The following is a 9,254-nucleotide window of genomic DNA, read 5'->3' on the forward strand; positions in this document are numbered from 1 at the left end:
CATACATAGGTATGTACATATGTACCTTCAAACGAACTGATCAAAAAAATATTTCATCAATGATTCATAATGATTATGTGGTCAACTCTTGTTTTCCTTTGGTTAAAATTTCACCAGTGAAGCGGAGAAACAATTTCCAGCAGCCAATAAATAAATGGGGGAAAAATACAAAATTACTTTTTGGTAGAATGCGGGCAGTTGAAATAAAAAGTGACTGCTGCTATTCACAATATTGTAACTGACTTTCACTTTGGCTGCGAGTGAACCGCGTAATTTCCCTTTACCACCTATGTATACATATACGTTCACCTCTTTAAATGAGTGTATATGTCTGTATGTATGTTTATGTACGCGTTTAGGCACTAATTTTTTTTTATCATTTTAACAATTGGGTTTATTTTCATTTCCACGAAGTCATTAAAAATAATTTCTGTTTTTTTTTTTACTTATTTCGCTACACAGATATTTCCAGACAGCGCAATTGATGTTCAATGGTTTTCTGAAATCTCAAGGTTATCCTAAGAGTACCTTCTTCGATCCTAGTCGCGCCAGCGAGACCATATCAAATTTGTTCGATCATGTGGCCAAGCATCATCTCAATGTAAAGATCGACTCGCGCCAATATGTCAAACCGGCTGTGGGCTATGCCAAAGAATTGCTGAAATTGGGTCAAGCGCGAGGTCTACTGCAGTTCAATGCTACCGAACTGAGTGACAAACTAACAGATACACTCAATTTGGAGGTGAGTAGAAGAGNATAATTCGACTTTTATAGTACATTCAATTTTAGTAAAGTGCACGTCTGCTGAAGTTATAAAAAAACGCGTTGATTATTATTATTTTTTTTGCGGACATTGTTGTGTATTTTCTTCCATACAAGAAAATTTTCATATTATGATTAAAATGTTTGGAATTTTGTTGAAAATTCGCTGAAGTTAATTTAATTTTGTGCAAAGTGATCCAAAGTTTGAATTTTTGATTTACAATTACAAAATTAACGAAAAAAATATACTATGAAAAATATTTTGAAAATCATAAAAAAAATCAATGCCAAAATACTTTTGCAAGGCACTGATTATGGTCAAGTCCCCGGAACCATGTGCTTTTGTGTCATTCACCTTAAAATTAATTTTAATGTAATTTGAAATATTCTAAAAAAGCCTGGGAAATTTTTATAACAAATATTACACCTGTTGTAGTCATTCTGAAAATAAGTACTTTTTTTTATTTACTACTACATAAATATGTATTTATGCGTCCACCTGCAGGTCATCGAGCCCGTTCTCAAAGTACATCGCGCCTACAGATTTATCTCGAAATCGCCACAATGTGACCGTTACGTATTCTGTGAACTAAATTCGCCCGAGCAAAATGCAGTTGGCAGCAATGCGCGTGGCCTGATTTCAGGTGTCAGTCCGAAGATTGTGAAAATCGGCAGCATGGGAGCCGCTATATTCATTAGCACCGAAACTGGCACACCGTTCTGGACATTGTTTGGCGTGATAAATGCGCCACACAACTGTGAGGTAAGCACATCGAATTAATAAATAAGCATACGGCAAAGTTAGCAGCGTCTTCGCTTAACTCGCAGAATGCGATGCGACATAGTTTCGGGTTTTTTTATTGAGTTAGTTAAACAATTTTGATAACGATTACATACATTTGAATGTTTGCCTTTCACTTGCTTGCTAATGTGTCAATATGTGTGTCAATATGTGTGTATTACGTGGTTCTTTCTTTTTCCATTCCATTTTAGGTCAAATATCCAGTCGATTGCAGCGGTTTCCATGAGGGCGAGGCTAAAGTGACCACTGAATATGTACACAATGAGTTGTAAATGGATGCGATGGAAAGGTGAAGTTTACAACAACAACAAAAAAAAGGAAGCTGTGGATGTGATGTTGATCTACAAAGCTGCGATAGGAATGCAAATTGATTGTGGCTGCATAATTATAGTTAATATTAGCTAGTTTTTAAACGTACTTTAAATAAATGTTTAGCCGCTAAATATTAAGAAAATATAAATTATTCATACGTAAATTTTAACAATTCTTTTGATTTTATGGTTACGTAACTGCCTATTTTGAAGGTAACTAACATTTGAATTATCATATCGCTCAGTTTTGCTATTCTGTTTTTGCATTTAATTTCGTTGGTTGATACACAGACCGATCTGAATACTAATCTCTCTAGTTTACAAGATGTATAGTTTACGGAGGCATTTTAGCTCTGATCCAGTACTCCATGAACTTACAGGATTTTACACGAACTTGCAGGAAGTTGCAGGAAAAATGTTCCCGTACTCCAAAATCCTCCAAAATCCTGTAAATGAGAGCAACTTTTGGAGAGTTGTGTAGAGAATGAAGTTGCAAGATTTTACCCGAACTTTTTCTTCTGGTAAAATCATGAAAAGTGTCAAGCAATCACTGGTTGATGTTTTTACAGGAAAAATGGATTTTTTGTTCCCGTACTTTTTGTTGTTACTCACTTTTTACTCTCACTTCAGATAGTAATTTTGCTCTTTGACAGTTTTACAGGATTTTTCACGAAAAGTATTGGATCAGAGCTTTTGCTTATTATGCTCAAAGAAAGTGCTGAGAATTTGATTTGACTTGCTTACAGAACACAATCATGGAGTTCAGTTGACGTCACTTTTATCCCCAAGGTTGGTAAGTTAACAATAAATAACTTTAAGGAGATAAGCTACATGCCTACATATTATAAGCTTTTCTCTCTCATTTGTTTACAGAAAAGCGCAAAGGACATTAAATATGGTTGTAATTGTATACGCAGAATGGGCACAATAACCTACTGGATGCAGTGCTTTATTCAACTATTATCTATCCCTTTCCATGGGCTGTCCACCGACTAGTTATGTGCTCTTTACTTAAAGGAAAGTTTTACGGTCTTTTCCCCTACTACTACATTTGCATAATTTTGGTGCTATCATCTAGACGGACAATTTTATGGAAGTTTCACATTGAACGAAATACCTCCAAAGCCTTAACAGCATGATCTTTGACAATAACACTGGAGCATACCGCCTAGCAGAATCCTATGGATTTCGACTCCTTTGATAGAACCCATTATCAACTATGCATCTGTTGCGAGGTGTTTTGGCCATCGAGGCTACTTGAAAAACGCAATATGCAGCCTCTGATTCGTAGACGAATAGCTAGGCTACTATATACCAGGATTGCTGAAACCGAAGTCTATGACAACAAAAGGTTATGCCTCCTCTACTGTGAGTCTAGTTGTGGACGAACTCCTGAAGTTACTCTCGAAAATGGCGTCCGCGCTACCCTCTGCGAAGTGGTTCAAAGCGGACTTAATCTAGCAAAAAGGTGGTATGCTTCCTTCTAAGACCGTCACCGTCTCTTTTACATGAAAATAATTCTCAACTCATGTTGAGGCGGCCACCTACCAGACTACGGGAGAGCTGGTGGTGTGCAAATCCTAAGAATGCACCCCAAGGTCCAAAGATGGATGTACACCATAATAGTATGACCAATAGTAACCTATATGTCTGGAGCTTGGGTTTCCAGGACTACTTTGACAAAGGTAAGGCAGTTCCCACCAAATTCAACGTCTGGCGTGTGTTTGCATTACGGGGGCTATACGAATATGTCCGACGGCAGCACTGGAGGTAATTCTTGAACTCGACTTACTGCAGCTCCCAGCTTCCAATAGCTCTGTTCCCCAGAGACGATCTGTTTTCGAAAAAAAGCTTTAAGTTAATATATACAACAAGGCACTCGCAGTACCGCTATTATGAAAATACACATCCAGGCGAGCACACTAGTTCGCACACCGACGGCTGTAAGGTCTCTGAGGGTATTGGGGCAGGTGTATATGGTACTTGGTAACCTTTCCAAGCATCTTCAAGCGGAAGTGTATGTCATTAGTCTGTGCGCAGAGATTAATCTTTGTAGAGGTCGTCGAAGTGAAAGAATCCTTATACTAAGTGATAATCAGGCACACTTATGGCTCTCTAATTCTTCGATGTCAAGTATTGGCTATGGAGTGCATAGAAAAGCTAAATGCTCTTGCTGAGGACAATGCTATCTAACGTACATATATGGGCACCAGGGCACAAGGGAGTCGAACCGAACGAAATGAGGAAGCTGATTAGTTAGCCAGAATGGCTGCTACCTCGAGCCCAATAGCACCTGATTCCTTCCTTGTGGTAGGTCCTAACACGATAAAGGAAACAATCGGAAAGCAAAATACCAAACTGAGAGAACTGCATTGGCGAAACACCATGGGTATTCGTAAGGCTAAGAGCTTACTAGGGGGCTACTATCTACAAATGATTATAGGTATTTCGACGGGTCATTGCAGGTTAAGAGGCTACATGCATAAGCTATGGATCTGGTCAAGCGATCTGTATTGCTGTTCCTACTCCTCCTGGAGCCTGAGTCCATTTCACGGAGAAGGGCGAGGTGCATAGAATATCTATGGTCAATAGAAGATCATATACACTCCCTACCCCCGGGATCTATTCAAAAATTTATAGAGTGTATACGGCTATATGCAGGGTTTTGATGAGGACACAAAAGACCTATTGGTACCAGTGCCTACTCCGTTTATATCTCTATCTATCTGATCATTCTGTCTGTGATCGCTATAGTTGGCAACCCCATATTCACTGCCTGCCTCGAAGAGGATAAGACGGCAGAACTGTTTCATTATTTATGAGCCAATGTTTTTAGTTTTTGGAACTATTCAACCACTACAACTACTCAGTTTAGTTTGATAAAAGAGTTTGACGTGTTTTATTTTTGTAATCAGTAATGAGTAATTTCTATTATTAGTGGCCTATGAGTAAAACCAAATAAATTTTATTAAATTATGAGCTGCACGCGCATATACATATCTACTTTCTAAAATACTTATACATATTTAGGAGAATCTACATTAAAATTTCCATTGATTACTGTACTTTTTCCTTGTTCAAAAGCTAGTACATAGCATACTACTTAGTATGTACATACATACATGCTATGTTCATCATACTACTACAAATAAACGAAATGAAGTTTGTTCATTTCTTCATGTTCTTGCAGACCCAATCCATGCCATCCTGTAATGGTAAAAAACAACGCAATGAAGACTTTCCGTATACGCATATAAGTATACTTGCATGCACATATGTATGTATGTATTTCGTTTGCATTCTTGCTACTCACTTTGATGCCAGTGCCGTCGACGGCTGAACAGCCTATTATCTGCCAGGTGCGCTCTTCTAAACGCACTAATTGCACCGCTTCGGCTACCTCAGATGCGGTAAGCGCATTTGGTAGATCCTGTTTGTTGGCGAACACCAACAATGGCACCTGCTTGAGACGATTGTCCATAAGTAGTTCGAAGAGCTCGCGGCCAGTTTCGGATAAACGTTCACGATCGGTGCAATCAATTACGTAAATCTATGCGAAAAAAGTGGAAAATGTGGATTTTTTATTTCTTCTTCTAACTACTTTATTATTCTATTTTTTTTACCAATACATCCGTGTTGGCAAAGTAGTTTTTCCAGTAAGGCCGTATTTTCCACTGACCGCCAATGTCCCAGACATTGAGCTTGAAGCCATCGGCTGCCACGGATTTTATGTTGAAACCAGCTGTTGGCGTTACCTGTGGTCAACGAGTTAACCATATGTAAGTACGCACGTACATATATTATTCACTAATCGAAATGTTATCATTCGTTAAATAGTTAATACAAAACAAAATTTACCGTAGAAATTTCTTCAGATGCCAATTGCTTTAGAATTGTCGTCTTGCCAGCATTATCTAGGCCAAGTAACAGTATTCTGGCTTCTTTGTCGGGGCTGGGGCGTAGTTTTCTTAACAAAGATAATAAACCCTGAAATATGTAGAACAAAAAAGTGTATACAATAATAAGATAAATTTTTTAGATATATGTATGTGTACATGCTTAAATAGTAAACCTGCAGAGAAAAAATAAATCAGAAAAACATTTAAAAAAATAAATAAAGGGAATAAAGCCTTTAAGCCAGCTTAGAGTGAAAAGTTGCTAGATCTACCTTATTAGGTAATAAACATTACATTTTGATATATGTAGGAAGCAAGACAAATTAAAAATGCACCGTTTTCAAGAACAACGAAGTCGTTTACATTTTTGATGTGTAAACATCTTTGCTCCCGTTAAGGGCAAAATTAGCGTAAACCGGCACGTGTAAACCAAGACGAATTCAGAAGTAGTACAAATGAGCAACACTGCTAGTTCGGGACTTTTACCGTCCGATTTCGAGCCTAGTTCGGGGCTAGTTCGAGAATAGTTCAGCACTTGATCGGCACCATTTCGTAATTAATTCGGGATCATTTCTGGTCTAGTTCGTGATTAGTTCAGGACTTATTCGGGGCCAGTTCGGGACTAATAATAATAGATTGGTGCTTACACGATATGATAGTGTTTCGCCGAGCTTCACCTTCGATTTGTGACGTGCACCTGCATGTTGTCACACAAAGAGGGGGCCTACATTTTACGCAAACTCCGAAAAGCGATTGTATTTTTATGAGAAGCTGTTTTCATTGTCAGAAACACACCCGGAGGTTTGCCATTTAAAAAACTATTTTTATTAAAAAAAAAACTATTTAAAAAAAAACTATTTTAAAAAAACTTTTTTTATTCGAAAAAACTCAGTTATTAAAATTTTTCTTAAACTAGTCTTTGAAAAAAGTTAAAAAACCGGCATCAAACATTTTTCGTAAGTTTTAATATTATCACGAAATATTTTGGTGCAAGTCTTAAAATATAATAAATTTTGAATCCCGGCGGAAACCCCGAACATACATACATATTTTTATATGTATGGACTAGTATTGGCAGATTTTTTTCCAGCCTTACGGGACAATAGCATAATTTGTCCCGAAAATACGGGATTTACAAAAATTTAACGGGACAAATGAGAAATAAGAGCTGCGGTCAAAATAATAGCAGCGAAATTAAAAATGATGCTGTTGGTAATTTATCTTTATTTTTTTATTCTTAACAATTTTAATTTATAATATGGGTCGATCTATATCAGATACCACATAAATGAAAATTTCAAAGCTTGCACAAAATTCACAAAAACTTATTAAACTAAAAAAAAAAAATGTTAATTAAAATTCCGTTTTTTTAAATAACTTTTCCTAAAAAGATTCCCATTAAATTTTCATATAATAAAGTACAAGACTCAAGTCGCTAAAAGTTACTACTAATTTTTTCGATTTTTTTTTTGTGGAGGGTGTTGCGCATTTTCTTCCATATAAAAATCAGTTTTATTCATGCGTTAGCTCTCTTTAAATGATTCACTGAAATCTCTTCCAAGAAACCAACATCATTAAAAATTCCGTAGTTCCGTTCCGTAGTTCCATAGCTGTGATTGGAGCCAGTAAGTACGAGCATTTCTTGTTGGTGTTGTTGTAGCGGCACTACTAATAACATAAAACGTTGATGCATTCACTGGCATACTATTAATAAATTCCAATACACCTTCTCATATGCATAATAACTTGTTCTTAAAAACACTTGAACAATTCTTCACTATACACTTTCCATTTGCATTTTAAAATTGTACATTAATAACGACATTTAATTTCACTTCCGTCTTTTACACAACACAACACATCTTCCACAAATGTAATCCACAACATTGTGGATAACCACTGTTTTGACAGCGCACAGTGGCAAACAGCTGATGCATTCATGTAAACATCGTTCTTGGGGAATAGCGATAGCCGTTCCGCTCCAGGAAGTTGCAGCGTTTCCGTGACAACGCAAACGAAATAAACAAACGAAAATTAAAATTTCACAATTTCCGATATCGCAGTTTATTGGCAAATCACCGAAATGGTATGTTTCGTAATATTCACATCTATTTACACATTCCCCATTACTTGCCATTTCTTGAAGAGATGAGGCGACAGCTTGCTATCTGTGGATATATATTTTCTTCACTATACTAAAGTTTTATGTTGCAGTAAATATTTTCTGTCTGAGCGCGAATTATGCAAAGGGAAATATAACCGCTTCTATCGGCATATGAATGTACACTAACTGAGAGGGCAAACAACGGACGCATCATACGATTCACCATTTCTGACGTATTTACATAGGTCTATATGTTGCGGGGAATCAGAGTTCGCAAGTGACAAGGGAGCAGTGGAAACAACGACGCGGTTCATAAATTGACAAAGGTTGGGTGGCGGAGGCACACAAGCAGCGGGTAAATACAATGGCGCTCTACTTTTCATGTTTGAACTGCGTATCTAGACAACAGATTATTTATTGTACTGTCTGAAGGTTGTGCTTACTACCCTCCGCATGAGTAAGCATCATCAACTATTTTGGAGAGACAAATTTGTTCAGTTTACAAATGAAATCCATGTTTGCTTTTAGTGGCTTCAATGGCTTTGGCCAGTTCGGCCACAATCGTCAGCGAAGCGGAAACGCTTTTACAGGTGCAGTAAAGAAATGAGAGTGCGATGTTTTTTCTATGTTTTTTATGCTGCTATTTTGCTTTTATATTTTTATTTTCAGATATCTGTTTAAAAAAGTTAATGACCGAACAACAAAGTACTTCGCTTATAGCAGTCAGTTGGAGTTACGCTGCCTACGCCACAGAAAATAAGCTCGTGCTGCGTGGCTTTTTATCTAGTAAACCCAATACCACAATATGCGTACAAACTGCAGAGATCATTACACAATTGGCTGCTTGTGATAGATTCTGTCTGGTGCTATGTAAAAATGGTAAACTATTTAAAATTCGCCCTGAAATAGAAGCGAAACTGGAAGAGGTGAAGCTTGAAATTGAAGTGCATTCGTTTACCCAAAAACGTTCGATTTTCGGCGAACCGAAGTCAACAGTAAATAAAGAAGAATGCTTTATCGTCACCCACATCGCGTGCGGCTCTAATATCACAGCGGCTGTTAGTGCGACAAATGCAGTCTATAGCGTGCCCAGCAAAATTCATCAATTTGCAAAGCACTTTCGCGTGCGACAATTGATATGTGGGTTCGAACATGCACTGCTGCTTAGCGCCAACGGTGATATCTATAGTTGGGGCAACGGATTGTATGAAATTTGTTTTGTTTAAAATTAAGCTTATAATTAAAAAATATAAATTGTTTTCTAGTCGAGGGCAATTGGGACAGGATGTGTTGCGTGTGGAAGAGGTGCCGATGCTGATAGAAGCGCTAGCAGGAATTAAAGTAGCTATCATTGAAATGTTCCAGTCTCGTACATACTT

At 37.4% G+C, this 9,254-nt stretch overlaps 3 protein-coding genes across 3 annotated transcripts; 2 read left to right on the plus strand and 1 right to left on the minus strand.

Moving 5' to 3' along the window:
* Positions 1 to 451: 451 nt before the first annotated feature.
* On the plus strand, positions 452 to 2,023 carry LOC108377326 (uncharacterized). The gene is made up of 3 exons (XM_017633586.1): positions 452 to 742; positions 1,268 to 1,525; positions 1,756 to 2,023. Exons 1-3 carry the CDS (start codon positions 485 to 487, stop codon positions 1,834 to 1,836), a joined length of 597 nt encoding a protein of 198 aa, XP_017489075.1. The 5' UTR covers positions 452 to 484; the 3' UTR covers positions 1,837 to 2,023.
* A 2,756-nt stretch (positions 2,024 to 4,779) lies between these two features.
* On the minus strand, positions 4,780 to 8,059 carry LOC108377327 (ADP-ribosylation factor-like protein 3). The gene is made up of 5 exons (XM_017633587.1): positions 7,906 to 8,059; positions 5,734 to 5,862; positions 5,499 to 5,630; positions 5,189 to 5,425; positions 4,780 to 5,082 (listed from the first exon to the last, which is right to left on the minus strand). Exons 1-5 carry the CDS (start codon positions 7,906 to 7,908, stop codon positions 5,044 to 5,046), a joined length of 540 nt encoding a protein of 179 aa, XP_017489076.1. The 5' UTR covers positions 7,909 to 8,059; the 3' UTR covers positions 4,780 to 5,043.
* An 82-nt stretch (positions 8,060 to 8,141) lies between these two features.
* On the plus strand, positions 8,142 to 9,246 carry LOC108377325 (uncharacterized; the record flags this gene model as incomplete). Its single annotated transcript, XM_017633585.1, has 4 exons — positions 8,142 to 8,230; positions 8,308 to 8,465; positions 8,545 to 9,079; positions 9,141 to 9,246. Coding segments are annotated over exons 2-4 (726 nt in total), but the record flags the coding sequence as incomplete, so codon positions are not given.
* Between the last annotated feature and the right edge of the window lie 8 nt (positions 9,247 to 9,254).

The sequence above is a fragment of the Rhagoletis zephyria genome, unplaced genomic scaffold (genome assembly GCF_001687245.7).
Source record: "Rhagoletis zephyria isolate East Lansing unplaced genomic scaffold, Rhagoletis_zephyria_1.1 Rzeph_scaffold_11926, whole genome shotgun sequence".
Classification (NCBI taxonomy): domain Eukaryota; kingdom Metazoa; phylum Arthropoda; class Insecta; order Diptera; family Tephritidae; genus Rhagoletis; species Rhagoletis zephyria.

Excerpts from the sequence above, each read along its gene's own strand:
- LOC108377326 (XM_017633586.1), top strand. The coding sequence starts at position 485 with ATGTTCAATGGTTTTCTGAAATCTCAAGGTTATCCTAAGAGTACCTTC. Across the intron at positions 743-1,267 it reads CAGATACACTCAATTTGGAG|GTCATCGAGCCCGTTCTCAA; the intron begins GTGAGTAGAAGA and ends GTCCACCTGCAG. Across the intron at positions 1,526-1,755 it reads ATGCGCCACACAACTGTGAG|GTCAAATATCCAGTCGATTG; the intron begins GTAAGCACATCG and ends ATTCCATTTTAG.
- LOC108377327 (XM_017633587.1), bottom strand. Across the intron at positions 5,631-5,733 it reads CATCTGAAGAAATTTCTACG|GTAACGCCAACAGCTGGTTT; the intron begins GTAAATTTTGTT and ends CGTTGACCACAG. Across the intron at positions 5,426-5,498 it reads TTGCCAACACGGATGTATTG|ATTTACGTAATTGATTGCAC; the intron begins GTAAAAAAAATA and ends TTTTTCGCATAG.